At 35.7% G+C, this 18,594-nt stretch overlaps 1 protein-coding gene across 6 annotated transcripts; it reads right to left on the bottom strand.

Moving 5' to 3' along the window:
* Positions 77-12,296, bottom strand: LOC18788470 (putative disease resistance protein RGA1). 6 transcript variants are annotated; one of them, XM_020567803.1, is made up of 13 exons: positions 12,140-12,296; positions 10,905-12,052; positions 4,661-7,437; positions 4,417-4,568; positions 4,246-4,311; positions 3,974-4,123; positions 2,898-3,112; positions 2,346-2,431; positions 2,040-2,115; positions 1,695-1,918; positions 1,135-1,287; positions 918-1,008; positions 77-833 (listed from the first exon to the last, which is right to left on the bottom strand). In XM_020567803.1, the coding sequence occupies exons 2-4, from the start codon at positions 12,030-12,032 to the stop codon at positions 4,565-4,567; spliced, it is 3,909 nt and encodes a 1,302-aa protein (XP_020423392.1). In that variant the 5' UTR covers positions 12,033-12,052; positions 12,140-12,296; the 3' UTR covers positions 77-833; positions 918-1,008; positions 1,135-1,287; positions 1,695-1,918; positions 2,040-2,115; positions 2,346-2,431; positions 2,898-3,112; positions 3,974-4,123; positions 4,246-4,311; positions 4,417-4,564. The 6 variants fall into 6 exon arrangements, with proteins under 6 accessions (XP_020423392.1, XP_020423388.1, XP_020423386.1 ...); XM_020567799.1 differs by having other exon boundaries at positions 1,695-1,941; positions 4,051-4,123; XM_020567797.1 differs by having other exon boundaries at positions 918-1,029; positions 4,051-4,123.

Genomic DNA, 18,594 nt, shown 5'->3' with positions numbered 1-18,594 from the left:
ACATTTTGGCCTTTCAAATTAGGCCTCTGGGGTTTTCTGGATTTTGATAAGCCGCATGAGAGAAAATCTGCAGAAGTTAACACTTTAAAATAATATGTATTCATAATAATTGTAATAAAGTCAGGTCAAACAATTGATTGAAGACAAGGGTGTGGAAGCGGCCCTAAACATCCAAGAACAAAGAAAGTTCAACAAAGAAAGATCAGTGCACCAAATATCGCACTTCTCTCATAATGGAACATTCAACCGTAATACAATCAAAGGAAGATTCACAAATATTAGAACCATTTCTTCTCTCAGACTTTGTTTTAGCCAGATGAGCTCCCTCAGACTGTTGCTCCACGTAATGATCTTCTTAAGATCAATCTGTCTTGAAGTGGTCAATAGGACGGCAAATGGGAACGAATTTGTGGCCTTTGGCTCTCTAGTCCATTGTTGCAAACCAAATGCAGGAAAAGTAAGAGAGGGAGACAAAAGCAGATATAAACTCAAAAATGAACGTGGTCCACCATAATTGGTCTACGGCCACGGCCGATTGAGTTCATAATCCACTAAATCAAAAGAAAAGAAGATCGTTACAACGACAAGGAAAGTTCTTAAAATCACTCGAAATTTATCTCTCAACTCATTTCTCAACAAAGAACCCCAAATACATTCTAAACTCACAAGCTTTTTTTTATTAACTTCTGCTATCATTCGTGCTTTAAAAAGACTTAAACTATCTTATTTGTAAGAGATAGGTCTTAGGACTTCATTAGGAGGAGCTTTCTTCATGATAAACGCCCTCCAAGTAAAAAGTGTCTTCCAATTATGGTGCACCATAAGAAGTTTCCCTGTGATGCAAACTCATAAGAATACAACTACAGTATTGTGATGACAAGAAAATATTCGGTGTAATGAAAGGGATTAGAGCTTACCAATTTGTGCAAATTAAAATTTCGTGAGACAAAAACATGCATGGAAGTGGCACTCATAGCGCATTCATGAATTTCTTCTTGAATGCTGACTCTGCCTCGTCAAATATCAAACCTAGAACAAGTTAGCAAGAACTGCGCAGAACAACCTTCCACCAAAATAGACTTGTGTGGATTCCTGATACAATGTCATACTAAAAATGAATCTGTTGTCCCTTACTTTTTAGCATTATGAAGACAGACACCCACAGGGAGAGTGAAGAAGAGCAACATTCCACTTGATTCTCATTCACATTTGCCGAGTCACCCAAGCCAAATGATTAGTACTGTTTGCACTATCGTCCTTGCTTGGAAAGGAGAGGATTATTAAAACCTGAGACAGGAAAGCATAGATGCTGTAATGACACCAAAAACTAAACACAAATATATATATATATATATATACACACTTGAATCCGATATCATTTGACCACTCAATTAAGTTATTGAAATTTTAGCATTTTCTTGAAGCACCATGTTTATTGATTTTGTAAGACACAATTGGATGTCGAAACGGTTTCCGATTTGTCTAATTTTTTGAAAGGATGATCTATGAATGAAGACCTAAAAAATAGACGGTTTGGATCATTGGGAAAAAAATTGTAGAGTACCCTAAAGGGTGTCCCTCAATAGAAGGGGAATGTATATATATATATATATATATATATATATATATTCAACTAAAAAGTCAGTGAGAAAATTGTTGCTAAGGACACTTGAGTCTTGGAAATATGAGAAAACCTTTGCCACTAGGGCAGCTCTCCTCAGTGCATCTTTTTGTTTTGGCGATAATTTCGGACCTTATCCACTGCAGGTAGATACTTCAGATTCTCACACGTACAAATAGATAGTTCATCAACTACTGCAAGGTTCCTTCATCACTCGAGTAGATCCTCCAGTTCATCAAATTGTTAAAAACAACTTCTAAGGACTGTCTACACTTCAAATGGATGCTAGCCCCAAATCTGCAAAATAGTATCATCAAATCCTGAAGAGACATGACTGTGTGTAGGTTATCTCATAAATAAGAATATAACTCTATTTATTAATGTGTCAAGAAAACAAAGTAAAGGGATAGTAGCTTACCATATTGTCCAAAACAATAAGTTCTAGATCACAAGCACATCGCATGCATGAGTTTCTTCTTCAATCTCGACTCTGCCTGGTCAATATAACACCAAGATAAACTTAGCAAGAAACGTTCAAAATTACCTTCAACCTTTAAAATGATGGTAAACAGCTTATAACTGAAGACTCCTTTTTCCGATTCTTGCAACAACATAAGTAAAAATGACATGCTATCAAATAACAGAGGACTACAAGATACTCAACATGTATCATGATTATTATTTTAGCGTACTATAAGATACTCAAGGTAAAAAAGTTAATCACCTTCAACAACTGAGATGCCATATATATAGCTGAAACCTGCATTATGAAAAACACCATTGGCTGCACTATGCCATGTATCTCCTTGCCTGGAAAAGAGAGAAAAATTAAAATATGAAACAGAGGATTACAGATGTTGCAATGACACCATGGCCACATAAACACCAGCAACAAAAACAAGGCCATTTTATGAAAATAAGGACTAAAAGCTTCTGTTTGCAGATCCGGAAAATTGGAACAAAATCGTGCAAGAGTTGAACTGGTCTTGCCTGTTCTCTATGTATTAGTTTGTCTTCCAGACTAACAAACCTAATTTTCCTCAACAATTATAAGTGTTATTCCACAAAGATCGTGAAAACACAATGTCATATTTATAGTTCCTTCAACGAAGCAATTAAAACCAAACAAACTACGGAGGAGTTGAATATCTTCTTCTTCTTCTTCTTCTTCTTCTTTGTGTTGCAGTAGACAATAAACTTAATGGCCAATAAGTTAATTAACGATAAATGAGAGAGGAAAACAAATCATAAATTCCGATTTGAGAAAGAAACGTACACATGACTGGCTCTCCTCGGTGCATCTTTTCATTTTGGGGAAATTTTCAGAGCTTCCACTGCTGGTAGATTCTTCAGATTCTCACATATACAAATAGATAGTTCACTGAAAGCTTCAAGGTTGCCTCATCACTCCAGTAAACCCTCCAGTTCATCAAATTTTTATAAACAACTTCTAAGGACTGTTTACACTTCAAATGGATGCTAGCCCCAAATCTGCATAAGAGTATCATCAAATTCTGAAGAGACATTACTGTGTGTAGGTTATCTCATAAATAACTCGGATTCTACACACAGTGGTTACAAAGTGAGGAAAGAGAGGTGCCAGATGCATCCAGTGGTAAGATGGAAGCATATAACAAATGTTGCAGATTAATAGATGAAGCAAACAATTTACAAAAGGTTGCCAACCAAATTCTTATTGACAAAAAAAGGAATACTATTAAAGCTTGAGCAGAGGTTAACCTCAATTCACTAATATGAACCTAGATTTAATTAACAAGTAGAATCCTAGAATAATGAATTAATATGGGATTAACAAGTAGAATCCTGTGTTAAAAAATCCAAGTTTATAGCATTGATTCATTTAAGTCTGAGAATTCAAATGTATGTTATATGATCTAGAACTTGTTGACTGATTCATTTTAGCAAAACAGAAAATAAATTAAACTGGAAACTGTAACTGGTGTTTCAAAATTTCAAATGGTAGTACTTTCTCTGTAAGTTTCCACATAAAGAGACCACGGTAATTGAAGCTTTGGAAATATATATATGAAACACTTAACTGCAGTCAAACGGCAAAAGAAGAAGACAAAAAGGGAAGAAAATGAAAGAGTTTCAAGTGATGACATATCTAACATATCTACGCATGACTCTAAATGCAGTCGAACAAATATTTATACAGAGCAGGTACTTCATTGATAGAAAGTGTAATGAAATTAATTTAGGGAGATGTATATATAAATAGGAAAATGATTTCTAAGAATAATTGTATTCTCCATGCTAGTAAAGTGATGTTATGATTAGATGGGAATGTATAATATAATGATTACCGTAATTCTCATCAAATACAGGTACCTTTTTTCCTTCCAGCATTTATCTCCAAAGAAATGAATAAATAGTGATGCAGGGGAATGGGAACTGAACTGAAGTACCTGCACTAAGTTTGCACCTTTTGCGCATCACTTGTTCTTCCAATTGAGTAAGATCCTTCTGAAAACCAACAAACTGTGGAAAATTGAAATAATATTAGATGCCATCAGTGAAACAACTAAGCTAAACCCATGTGCAATATATATTCAGATAATTCAATATGAAAATGACTTTTAGCGAATGGGAAACATAAGTACCTGGATGGAAAAAGTTTTCACCTAATGTTTCTCAGCACTTGTTCTTCAGATTCGAGTAAAAGCCTTCTGAAAGTAGGCAAATTATACCAATTGATGAAATGATGATAGATGCCATGAGTAAAGAAACATAGAAAGTATAAAGCTCTGCAAAAACATTGAGAAGAGGCTCACTTTGTGCTTCAATGTGAAAGTTGCAGCTACTCCCCGAAGGCGCATTCATGAAAAACATGAACAGTTGAGTACTGTGCTAGTTTGGTGAGGCTTTGAGTGAGTCGAATCATCACTTGAAGATTCCAATTCTTTACTAAGGTAAACTCCGTCAACTGTGGTAGTTAAACCAGGAAATAGAAAAGTGAGAGAAGGGAATTGAACAAACAATTAATTAATGATTTGATTTGATCAGAGTATTAATTACCATATAGTTCTGGGATGTGAGAAATCTTGTGCCACCTTGGCACATCTTTCCGCCAGAAGGCGACATCCACTAATCACTAGCGTTTTTAATTTGGTGAGGCGTTGCATAACTTCAACGGTAGGCAGATACATCAGATTCTTACAATCCCACATATTCAGGTAGATAAGAGATGTAAGGTTACCCAACCACTCTGGAAGAGCCTCCATGCTGTCGAAAGAATCTATTATCAAATCTTCTAAACAAGTAGTAAAGTGTTGAATTTGTTGAGGCAGAGACTTGAGCTTAGGCCACCCTGAGATATTTAACCATCGGATTTGTGATGGTAGCTCAAAATCAGGGAAAGAATCGAGCTCTTCCCAAAACCCACCGATTGACAAATATTCCAAACTCGTCAGAGAGCGTAGCCCCGTTGGCAAATATTTTAATTTCTGACAATCAGCTATTTCTAAACTGGAAAGAGAGTGCAATCTGGATATATCATCGACATCTGCCAGAGAGATCAAATTGGGGCATTCCCTGATTGTCAAGCGGTTAAGAGATGTGCAGGATTGTAGCCCCCTCGGTAGACTTGTGAGTCCATCACAACCACAAATAGACACATCATGGAGGGATGTGAGGTTGTCTAAACTCGGCCAGCTTGATAATTTCTCACAATTTTCAATCTTCAATTTGTGAAGACATGGCATGCCCTGGCTCTGGGTGGTAATTGTAATGAACTCTAGACTAGAACAATCAATTAAAGTCAACTCCTGAAGAGAGACGAGGGTCTGTAGCCCATTAACCGGTAAATGCCTCAAATTTTGACAATTTTTAATACGCAATTCCCGAAGAGAGGTGCAATATTCCAACCCACTCGGGCAGCTTGATAATTTCTCACAATTCTCAATCCACAATTTGCGGAGACATGGCATGCTCTGGCTCTGGGTGGTAATTGGAATGAACTCTAGACTAGTACACTCAATTAGAGTCAACTCTTCAAGAGAAACAAGGGTCTGTAGCCCATCAACCGGTAAATGCCTCAAATTTTGACAATTTTCAATATGCAATTCCTGAAGAGAGGTGCAATATTCCAACCCACTCAGGCAGCTTGATAATTTCTCACAATTCCCAATCCACAATTTGCGGAGACATGGCATGCTCTGGCTCTGGGTGGTAATTGGAATGAACTCTAGACTAGGACAATTCTTTAGAGTTAACCCCTCAAGAAGACGGAGTGCGTGTAGCTCATCAGGTAAATGGCTAAGCTTATTGCAATCCTCAATATGCAGCACCCGAAGATTGTGGTTGTTTTCCAGCATCCCTACTGGCAGACAAGTAAGCTCTGTGGCTCCACGAATTTCGAGGTGAGTGAGAGTGGTTAGTTGACTACATATATTTTCTATTGCCATGACCTGGTCAATATTACGTATCTCCAACTTCTGGAGAGATGGAAAACGACTTGGAGCATTTCTCAATTCCTTGCAATTCAAAAGTGTCAACTTCTGGAGAGATGGAAACGCCGCTTCCTTCCATTCAATTAGAGCTGGGCAATAATCAAAAACTAACGTTTTCAATGATGGAAACAAAGCCGCACCATAAAACTCACCTCCCACACATTTAAGCTTATCCATATGTTCAAATTTAACATGCCTAAGATTTGGCAAATGGCCGAGTGGAGGGACTTCTTCACATTCCTTGCAGTAAGATAACCGGATCACTTTCAAATTGAGTAGACTCATCATCCATGATGCTAATTTACCACCCATGAAGTTTTTAATCTTTAAGATTTCTAACTCTGGGTTCGGTTGGAGGCCTTCCAGTACATCAACATCACTCTCCTTGTTGTTTCTCTCCCAGTCATACCCCCATGCTAATGTCAACTTTCGTATATTTGCTTTCCCTGCTAAATTTGATTTCTTCGCTTCGTCTTTGTCTTTCACATGTTCCAAAGATGAGATAGTTAGTTCACCTTTTAATTGGTTTAAGCCACCCAGCTCGTCAATTCCATGATTCCTTTCCTTATCCAAATTAAAGTAACGTAATGTTTGCAGATGAGTCAATCGTCTCATCCCAAATGGAACTTCCTTATCCTTGTCGAAATAAACATGCCTCAAGTTGATCAAATTTTCCATTTCCTTTGGAAACCTTACAAGATTCCATGTACGACACATTCTTAACGTCTGCAGATTATAAAGCTTGCCAATAAATTTTGGAAGTTCTTCGATTATTGTTCCAGAAACATCCAAATACCTTAAGTATTTCAACCTGCCAATTGAACTTGGCAACTCCTCAATTTTAGCCTCATATAAATTCAATACACGTAGAGCATTAAAAGTTGACAAGCTATTGCTAAGGTCTTCACCATTTGAAAATAGGGACCGCAATTTCCCAACAGATTTTGACACTAGTTCTGCAAGATCATGCACAAGATCGTGCATCTTGCATGTGATAACAACTCCATCTTTATCCATTGTAACATCTTGAAAAAAGGAGTTTTGCAATAGAATATTAAAATATTCATTCCCTATATCTTCCATCTCTTGATTACTTAAAGAGCGGAGCAATCCTTCAGCCATCCAGAGTTGGACCAAGTTCTCCCTTTCAATTTCAAAATCTTTCATAAATATTGAGCAATATGCAAAACAATGTTTTAAAGGTGCTGATTTCAAATTATCAAAACTCAATCTCAAAACAGACATGATTCTATCCTCGCCTTCTGGTAATGCCCATATTTTACTTTCTTGAATTGACAACCATTCATCAGTACTATTTTTAGAACGAAGTATGCCTCCCAAAACCTGTTGATACACATGACTTAGGATATGTATATCTAAATTTACTAATGACAAAAAAGAAGAAGTAAACAATTAGGTAGTTTAATCGAAATTTGACTATAATTATATGGAGCATTTCATTTAGACCCCTATATTACTTGTTTTAACAAACACCTAAAACTCTTGGAATTTTATCTGATAAAAGGAGACTGAATTGGATTTGTAGCTTGGGTTGTATGTTTTGGGCAAAAAGTTTCACTTATTTTATTTTATTTTATAGAATTGATTGGTAGCTAGGGTTTTACGATTTTTGGAGTTTGTTTGCTTTTTTTTGTTTTTTGTTTTTTGTTTTTTTTTCTTCTAATGAGGTTCTTGATTGGATTGGTAGCTGGCATTGGGGTATTCTTCGTTTTTGTTCGTCTAGATTCATTGAGGGAATTTAAGGTTGGTTGGGCCTAAATAGCTCAAGGTGTGCCTTGATGGCCGTGGAAGAGAGACGTGTTGGTGGCTCTGGCTGCTGGGTTGGTGGGTTGGTGGCTTTGGGATGACTTGGCTTTAATTTTATTTTTTTCTTTAGTTTTAATCTTATATTTAAGTTTTTACTATTCAAATGACAGGCTTGGTCTTTTATTTTTAGTGTGAGTTAACATCTATTAAAAATAGGGGTGTAAGTGGAATAAATCAAATCTGGGGTGTCTGACCGTAATAATGCCAAACGTCAAGGGGTCTAAGTGAAATTCGCCCATAATTATACCAAGTGTTGGGGTGCAAATCTGGTTATGTTTGGAACATTTAACTGTTGGAGTAATGCAAATATTGCACTGACAAAGTTGGTAGAAATGACGATACATGCTATCAAACTTCATTGAGCGTGGCTGGTCTAGCGACAATAAAAGAGTTTGGTGGGTTTTGAGACAAGCAAAGTTTTCTTTGAGGTCGACTTGCTCTGTTTTTTGCCTTTTTTTTCTTTTCTTGTGCATGTGCCTTCTTTCTTTTAAAATTTTTTTAATTGCTTTTGCTTTTTATTGATTTTATGTGATTTGAAGGGAATGAAAGTGTTGGCAAGTGGTAGGCCTGACGCTATCATAGAAATAGAGCCAGAGGAGGTCTCGGGGGACTTACAAATAGTTTTTATTTTTTATTTAAGCTTTATTGACTTTTTTTATTCTTATACTAAAATTTTAATTTATGTTTTTTCGATTTTTAAAATATTAAATATTTTTAAGAAAATACTAGTAATCTTCTCTCTAACCTTCTCTTTTAAACATTCTCTTTTTTCTAATGACACGTAGTACTTCTCTTTCACTCAAAACAATATTTTTAATTTTTAAAAAAATATTAAATTGTATTTTCATATATGGCCTTGACAGAAACTAAAAAGTCAAAAATCATCACAGCCCGATCCTAAGCCACCCCACCTACCCACAACAAAGCCCAACCTCTCTCTCTCTCTCTCTCTCTCACTCTCACTCTCACTCTCACATTTGTACGATGAGAAAAAAAAAAAAAAAAATCTAAGATTTGTTGTCTCTCTCTAACCTCCACAGACCCTTTGCTTCCCAAATCACGAAAGCTCAAACACTTTTTTTATATAAACAAAACCAAATAAAAATAAAAAATTGTTTAATTAAAAACAACAGAGAAAGCGAAGGAGGTCAGGTGGGGGAAATCTGCGGACGGTGGGGGGCTGTTGGGTAGGGATGAGGGAGATGTTGTTTTGTGGTAATGAGGGGTAGAGGAAGTGGGTTTCTTTCATATGCTTGTTTAGGTACTGGTCATGGGTCATTGCTGGGTATTAGTGTTTGTTTTGGGGAGAAGTGGGGAGGTAGAAGAAGGGTTGTGGGGCACTGCAAAGGATAGAGAGAGTATTGAGGGTGAGATAGAGAGAGAAAATATTTTTTAGGTATTTCAGATTCAAATGATAGTCTTGCCCTTTGACCATTATGTCTATTGGATAAATTGTTGTGTTTTGTGCGGACCATTAGAGCAACTCCACCCCTAAGGGCAAAGTCTAAGGCAAGGGCAAGCAAGGGCTGTCACTATTCACATGAATAGTGGCAGCCTTGCCATTTGTGGTTCCACCCATGAGGGCTAAGTCTAGGGCAAGTCTAGGGCAAATACTATTCATTGTACTTTATTTCCTATTTTTTTAATACTTTAAACCATTAATTTTGATAATCTTTTGTAATTAAATTTTCGGATAATATTTTTGGTTGTCACGTGTCCATTGTTTTAAGAAAAGATTTTCGGATGAGAATCTCGATTGCCACGTGTCTTATTCCAGATAAAATTTTCGGATATTCATTAAAAAAAATTATAATCTCAGATTTCATATAACATTTTCACCCTCTAAAATTGTACCACGTGTCCCATGTCAGATAAGATTTTCAGATATTTTAAAAAAATTATAATCTCATATTTCAGATAAGATTTTTTTTTTCTTTCTACAAATGGAAAGTAGTAGAAAAATGTGAGTGGAGGATAAAAAATATTGGAAGGAGAAGAGTTTGTATGGAGAATTGGTGTGGGAAGTGAAAAATGTGAGTGAAGAGTAAGAAATATTGGAAGAAGAATAGTTTGTGTGGAGAATTGGTGAGGAAAGTGAATAATGTGAGTGGAGAGTAAAAAATATTGGGGATGGAGAAGAATTGTATGAAGATTTTGTGTGGAAAGTAAATAAAATGGTTAGGTATTTATAGGGAAAAAATACATAATTTTTTGGTATTTTTTTAAAAAAATTTCAGAATTTTTCAGAATTTTTTTGCAATTTTTTTAGCAAAAAAAACGAGGACCGTCGGATTTCTGGAAAAAAATCCATCGGAGCGTCCCTGGCGCGACACGTGGCTTGTTACAGTTGGTTGCTGTCAGGGATGACGTCAGCATGACGTCATCCAACTCGGGCTGAAGCCCAGGCTGAAGTTGCCCTTGGGCCTGCCCGGGCTCGTGGGACCCAGCAGCTGCCCGGGCTCTCTTCCTCGCGCTGGAGCTGTGTTGGGCTCGCCTGGGGGCCCTTCTACCCGGGTTGGGTCTTGCGCTGCCAGTGCTCTTATGTCTATTAGTTATTGCACTTAGCATGGTACTTGTTGCCCAAAATTTTTTATTTTTTTTTCTCTTTATAAGGAAAAGAAAAAGAAAAAAAACTTGTATTAAGTTTTAGGTGTGTAATTAAATCTCCAATTGGTTGGATTAGCTTCTATAATCCACTTTTGTAGACAATTGGATGCTAAAATTGAGCCAAGAGTTGGAATCTAAAGGGCTTTTCCGGTGGGGTACTAGTGCAAATGTCTTCTGGAACATCTTTGTTGATTTCTATTTAATAAAGTGATTGTGAAGAAAGAGATTGTGATGGGCATGATGACATGAAACTATTCTCTTCTTTCAGACCTTGTTATTTCCTTCTACATAAAAATGCATCAATGCAATTCAAAGTAACCCATTCATGATATGATCCCTAAATGATTTTACTTACGTATAAAAAAATATATGTGTACCTTTGCCATCAATGGTAGACCTTCACAATTTTTAGCAATTTCCCAACCAATTCTCTCTACACCAAGAGGTATATCAGAACTACCATCTGAGCAAGCTGCATGTTTCAATATGGACCAGCATTCATCTGTTGATAGAAGTTCCAATTTAGGCCGCGGAAGTGTTTCTGTGATTGATGCTACTTTGCCACTGCGGGTAGTGACAATAATTTTGCTTCCTGGAGCAGAATTCAACTTTGACAAACAGCTCATCAAACGTTCCCATTTCTCCGAATCTTCATTCCAAACATCATCAAGTACCAGCAAGTATTTTTTCTCTTTCAACTTTTCTTGGAGGTCTGTAAGCAATGCTTGCTGACTTGTCGTCGCTACCTTTCCTGAGAGTAATTCTAACATCGCAGCTAAAATTGAATTGACGTTGAAAGTGTTTGATACACACACCCACAATTTTTTGTTGAAATACTCATCGATAGCACCTTCATTGTACACTGACTTGGCCAAAGTTGTCTTTCCCAGTCCTGGCATTCCCGCAATTGCCATAACCGACAGATTTTGTTCATTAGTATTGGAGTCGGTCAATGTTGTAACTATATCTGACACAACCGCATTCCTTCCAATGATGATTTCATCTTTACCAATGAATGCGTTGGTTTCTCTGTCCTCCCTAATTCTTTGAGAGGTTGGATCTTTTTTCTTTGCAACTAACCCAATGAAAGCTGCTTCATTCTTGAGCTCCGCCAGAGAAGCGCAGATTTTTCTAATTCTGTGTGCCATTTTTTGTCGAAACAAAATGGGATTGGAGGCAGAAAGTAAGTTGAGCACCTTTTTTCCCATTTGGTTTTGCAGTTCTACTCGTCTCCGGAGAAAGTCATAGTTGATTTCTTCCAAGACATCATCAGCCTCATCAGCTATGTCTTTAAGTTTCTTCACCCAATCTTCCACTGCCTTGCCCCCGTCTTTTGCCTTCTCAGCAGCATCTCCTAAGAAATCTTGAAGGATGGGTAAGGATTGACTGAGCTTCCTTAGTTCAGCTTTGAATCCCCAGGCCATACGGAATTCTTGAGCAGCAAGGTCAGTCAGCTTCGTCAGTATTCCCTCGGCCGCAAAAGTAAGCACAGATTCTACTGCCATCTTAGTTTCCTTGTGTAACCCTGCGCAAGACAAACAGCAGATCATATTAATGCTAGTTAATTAATTAAGAAACGAGAAGAGGAGACTGAAGATGGATGAAGACGCACAGGCACAGAGCTTCTTTCGTAGATAGAAGGAGAAGGAGATGATGAATGCAGATTTGCAATACAAGACAGCAATAGCAAGCAGAGACAGGCAGAGGAGCTATATAGCTTCTTCAACTCTCAGGTGGAGACTTAAAAGTCTTGGGCTCTACCATTTTAATATTTTAATCAAATATTCTACTCGCTATTCCTAGAGCATCCAATGTAACTTATATATAGATCCTATGCCGATGTATCATTGTATACACAATCATTCAATAACAATTATTCATTATAATATTTTCAGATCTTTAAGCATGAACCCAATCCCAGCGAGGAGGCACACCACACACAAAACGCAGGGGTATTTTTGTGTTATTAGTAAAAATATGAGGGTAGTTTTGGCATGAAATCTCTTAATAAATACATTCCCTTTTTCAGATATTTAGTGATATACCCATTCTTAGTACTAATATTATAAATAAACCCTACACAATTAAATTTCTATAAACAAACCCAAAAAATGACAGCTGGTCTTATTGAATTTAATATCAATTATTAAATTACTTTGATGCCCTATTGAGTGTTTTGGGTATTTTTATGAGATTTTGGAGTTGAGTTTGTTTTAATAAATAGATGTCAGTTTTGTAATTTATAATAAGTTAAAAGTTTTTTTGTTATGTTGTAAATGGGTTTTGGGTGTGTTTCTAAAATCTATGTTATATGAGGTATTTTTATAATTTGAGCCCATATATTGAGTATAATAGTGAATCTCCCTATTTTTTTTATAATTTAACTTCCAAAATTCATAATAATACATTAAAAATCTAAAAATTACACAAAAAAATTTTAGGAACTCATTTGTGACATTCTCTTCACCCTAAAGCTTTAAAAATCTTATTTTGACTTACAAAAACTCAAAGTGACAAAACAATTCGAGTTTGTTTCCAACCAAACCAAAACTTAAGTTAATTTTCTACAACCTAACACTCTTGTTTCTTTGATCTAATGGTTACCATGAACTCTTTGTGGTATCATAATTTTAGACCTCAAAAATCAAAGACCTTTTCGTAAGGACAACATACCCTTTTTTTTAGTGTGTATTTTTCTGATTTTTAATTTAAATTATTATGAATTTTTTAAAATAAATAATACAAATATAGCTGAAATGACACGTGGCACTGTTGTAGAAGGATACCCGTTAGAAATACTGATGGTGCGCCTTTCAACAGTTTCCTCGTGTCAATCACTTCCATTTGATTAAACTTCTAAAATTTACAATAAATGCACTAAATTTCAAAAAATACATAGAAAATTCCTATAAACTCCTTGTGACATTCTCTATGCCTTTTTTTTTTTTTTTTGAGAAATTTTATGATTGCATTCATAATTCAGCCAAAAAAGTCACTAACCACAAAGGCCCAATACAAACTAGCCACAAAAGGGTTATTACAATAACAGAGCGGTCTAATATCAAAATTAAGAAAATCAAGTATGTCTCCACTAACGATCAGGCAAGATCGAATAAACTCTGGCATAGGCATTTCAACTAAGATTGCAAACTTAGAATAATAAAAAAAAAAAGATAAAACTTGAAAAAACCAAGCTTTATCAATACAAATAAAACTCTCACCAAGGAGAGATGAAAAGCTCTCACAAAAGAGAGATGAAAAACTCTCACAAAAGGAGAGGTGAAAACTACACAGAGAACCCAAAAAATCTCTGCAACTTATTCCAAACATAAAGAAATTGCAAAAAAGATGGTGGTGGAGATCCGACGCCGAAATGCAGGTGAAGATCCGACGTCGAGCCGCAGCTGCCTCTAATGGTTAGATGAAAATCATAACAAAACTAAGACAAATAGGGACAACCCTTTGTCTCTTAAAATGGGGGAAGAGGTGAAATGAGGAAGAGAGGAAGAGAAGAGGGGAGAGGAGGGAAGAACAATGGCTTCCTCCCCCCTCAAAGTGGAAAAGGCTCTAAGAGTGTTTTTTGACATTCTCTATGCCTTAAAGCTACGAAAATCTTATTTTTACATTATGAAATTTATTTTTAAATTTTTTGGCTGAGAAGTGTGTATTATTATTTTTTTTTTTTAAAGATAAACTAAAAAAAAAAATCAAATTCATGTTTTTATGTTTTTCTCTGTTTCTCTTTATCCATGGACATGGACTCGGCACCAGACATCTCCTATTCTTATTCTCTCTCACCAACATCAAATGGAAAAAAAAAACAAAAAAACAAAAAATCTCAAATAATTTATCATTTTAGAACATGGCCACTTGGGCATAGAAAATACCTCGAGTATCGGATATCAATTATCATTTTAGCATATCTCTAATAATTGTTACATCTAGAGCTTTACAATCTATCTACAAATTTTATTTTTATTTTTCAATAATGCTACTCTTACTACATTTTCTCTTGTCAGCAACTTGTTATGGCACATTTCCCTTGTGAAAAAAGGGAAAATAAAAAACCCAGATCTGGAGGGAGAAATAGGGAGAGAGAAGGAAGAGGGGTGTGGGTAGTGCGGCTAGAAGAAGAGGAGATGCACAGCTCGAAAATGCCGATTCATCATTACTTGGTCTCTAATATGCACATTCTCATAATCTCTTCCCAGAAAGCAAAAGCACCAAGCCACAAATGACAACAAATGATAAGCAGCAGAACAGAAGAATAACAAAGTAAAAGGAAAAAGAGAAAAGACATTAAAGTGGAACACTCACTAATAAGACTTCACTCATCTAATTATACTTTGCTTGCTTAAACTCCCCTTTCTTTTGTTGGCACACCATCAATCACTAACCCTCTCTCATCTCATGTCTACTTTAATGGGTGTTCTAAGTAAATTACGTGACTAGTGTACCATCCAATTGACATAGAACATGTGAAATATTTCCAATGCAGCTAGCCACATGTCATAAAAAGTAACGTGGTAAGTTGGAGAATAATTTCACATATCCTATGTGTATTAGATGATACAACAACTACATGGTGTACCCGGAGCATATAAAAATTTCTCCCTCTGCGAAAGGAAGCAATAGTCACATTTTTTTAAGTAACTAATATATTTTGGTGACAATTATGGGTGGTCAACCCTCTTAACCAAATTAGTCACCATTATTTGTGTCTAATGATTTAAATATAATAAATTTTATTGTAGCTGACATATGAATAGCAATAATGTAATAAAATATAAGAGGATAATCTTTCCCATAATAAAATACTAGCCTCTCCGCATGCGCTTCATTTAATTAATAATTTCAATTCTTAATGTTTGCATTAACCAAGGACATTTTCTGGTATTTTGAATGTTTCACCATTCTCTGCCTTTTGCTTTATATATATAGATATAGATTTACAATAATAATTTAATAAAAATATATGGATAGAATCTTTCTCACTAACCAAGACTCTTTTCCCTTCCCTTTATATAATTAGTAATAGTTACTCTAAATAATAAATATTATAAAATAAAAAATGGGAGAGCATGCATGTGCATCTGAAAATGCACCCAAACCAACCCCTCTTTTTCTTTCTTTTGTAATTTTTGTTCTCCCCATATCTCATCTCTCCCAATACCTTCATTTTTTTTATTTTTTTTTTCCCATCTTCTTCTTCCTTTCGTCACTTTCCATCTCTCCCCCTCTTTCTATTGAGTTCAATTTTCATGTTTCCATTTCTCCTGTTCCCACCTATTTCCTTTTTATTTTGTTGACATGTGTCCTCACTTAACATGCCACAAAACATTATTAACTTTGAATCAAATTATTTATAAATAAAAAAACTCAAAATTGAAGAAAAAGATAAAACGCAACAACCACCCACTTGACCTCAACCGCCACCCACCACAACCACCCCACCCCAATGGCGACAATCCCTTTTTATTTTTATAGATGCAATCATGGAGGCGTTGTTGTCTTTAGATTGCATTGATTTGGGAATTGCCAGGCCATGAAGAATATTTGTGGTTGTGGGACATGCGAAGAACAACGTCCTTCAAGTTTCAATCCTCACTCACACTACATAATAATAGAGCCCCTAATAATAATTGAGGAAATATTAATCCCATTCACACGTACATGACTTATATATTGCAATTTGCATTTAACAATTTGAATTAGGCAGGACGGGTGCATGGTAAGTAATGCAGTCATTGTTTAATCCTTTTTTGTGTCCGAATTCAAATGGATTAAGAATTGTTAATTAGTTAAAGACAAAGAGTAGGTGGTTGAGGACCTACGCAAGGAACGACTAGTAAATTGAGGACCTAAGCAAAGTGTTATCAGCATTAGTTTTTAAACAATCTAGAAATAATAAATAAATAAATAAACAACCAAACAAACAAAAAGGTTAAATAAACTGACTTGATACTTGCCATGCACTTTCCTTCATAATTGAAAATTGCAAATTGCAGTTTGTTAAATCTGTTTGGCTTGGATTCACTCATATTCTAGTCTCTCACTCACATTTGTTTACTATGTAGCTTTGAATATTGTCATATAGAAATAATATCTTTTATTTTATTTTATATATATATGTAATCCTTGTGGCTTTATTTTCCTTGCATATTCTCCTATTTTGAGTATGCAAGAGGTTATCAATAAGGTGTTAATTGGATTGGCTCAGGTTTTTGGTGTACTCACAAGGGATCATGAGTTCAAGTCCCATTAGTACATGTATGTGTGTGAGTTTCTCTCTTTTTCTTTTCTAACTTTGGCAACAAAAAAAAAAAAAAAAGCATATGCACCAGGTTGAATTAAAATAGACTAATAATGGTTGTTTTGAGATAAATTAGATTGGTTTGTTATCCTTTTAGACCATGTCCAACGCTGCTTACCCAAACCGGTAGTTTGAGTTTTGGATTCAAAATCCTGCCCCAACGCATGTATAGAAACGGTCCAAAATTCTGGATTGTGAATAGAGTTGGGTGATAGTATTCGAGTCGGACTGAAAACTTGACTGGACCTACCAAGACAGCCTACATGCAGATGCAGTTGTAAGCATTTGGAGCCCCACTTTGAAAGCTGAGTTTTATGTGTACGTAATCCAAAACTTTTTTTAAAAAAAAATTATAAAAAGCGATATGGGGGAGGGCAGTTTTCGCACACACACTATCAAGGTTTCATGGTGTCATGGGGCTCGAACATGAGACCATTAATCTGTAAGTCAAGGGTTTTTTTCCACTGGCCTAAACTTCATTGGCAAACTCAAATTTTTAAAACTCAACTCATTGACTTAAAATAATCTCAATTCAATTTCACAAAATTAAATATATATTATATTATATTATAATCATGCATTGTTATATTATATTTAAAACTATTTATCGGGCCTGTTTGGGGATGGGGATAACAATACCATCCCCGGCCTGTTTATGATCGAAGATTTATAAAATTCTGGGATCTCCGTACTTGCTCTTGATTTTTCCTGAAATCTTCCCCCATTAGGGTAGTGGACTCAATGGAAACCCGGCCCAACGAGGATTTATATTTTTTTAAAATTTTATGCATAAAAATTAACGCCGTTAGTTTTGCCCCCAAAAAAAAAAAAAATCACTTAAAAATTGATGATTGGGTCGTGCGTTAAATGGTTAGATAGCTTATAAGGCTTAAATTTAACAAAATGTGGGTAAAGCACGTGACCTAAATGTAGAAGCTCGGGATCCAACATTCAAAATACTAAAAAGAAAATGCCCTTAGTTAAAGAAAATATTAAGAAATGAACATATTCACTAAATGAGGGTAATATAGTAAATTAACAACACTTTTTTTTTTTTCTAAAAACAATCAAAATAAAAAACAAAACAAGAACATGATCTAATTTTCATGAGACACAATTAGAGGCATTTCTTTCTTAAATTTAAATTGAATTACTAATATAAAATTTTTATAAAAAAAATACAAAGCAATTGGCTAGTGGGTCATGAAAGAATTGATTTTTTATTATTAAAAAAAAGGGTAATTACATTTTTGGTCATTAGAGTTAGGCCCGAATTTAAGTTGGTTTAATTGTTACAGTGTACCCTGAAACATTGGTCAATTCTCACTTTACCCTCTTAAAGTTAAAGTGACCCACTTTGCCTCATTGACCACGGTTTGATGTTGCACATTACCCCTACCGTTAACTCCATCCAAAAGTTCATTAAGTTTGATGACATGAGTGTTTTAGTAATTTTGTGCACATAGGTTTTTTAATTACTTCAAAAAATTAAAGTACAAACATAAAATGGAAAATAGAATAGTTTTTAGGAAGAAAAAAAATCCTACCCATCCCTTCCCCCCGAGTCGCACCAAATCCACCCCTTCCTTCTCTGTCCTTGTAACCCCCAACCTGCAACCCACCCCTCCCTGTGCAAAACCCAGAAACCCATTGCCCCCGCCTAGACCCATCACTCCCTCCCTCTGGTTTTTTCTATCTCACTCCCACAGAACCCCAGCCCCCATACACATTCCCCTTCTCCCCGACCCGTGCCC

This window comes from Prunus persica, chromosome G1 (genome assembly GCF_000346465.2).
Source record: "Prunus persica cultivar Lovell chromosome G1, Prunus_persica_NCBIv2, whole genome shotgun sequence".
In the NCBI taxonomy this organism is placed as follows: Eukaryota; Viridiplantae; Streptophyta; class Magnoliopsida; order Rosales; family Rosaceae; genus Prunus; species Prunus persica.
This window is presented reverse-complemented; position numbering and strand designations above follow the sequence as displayed.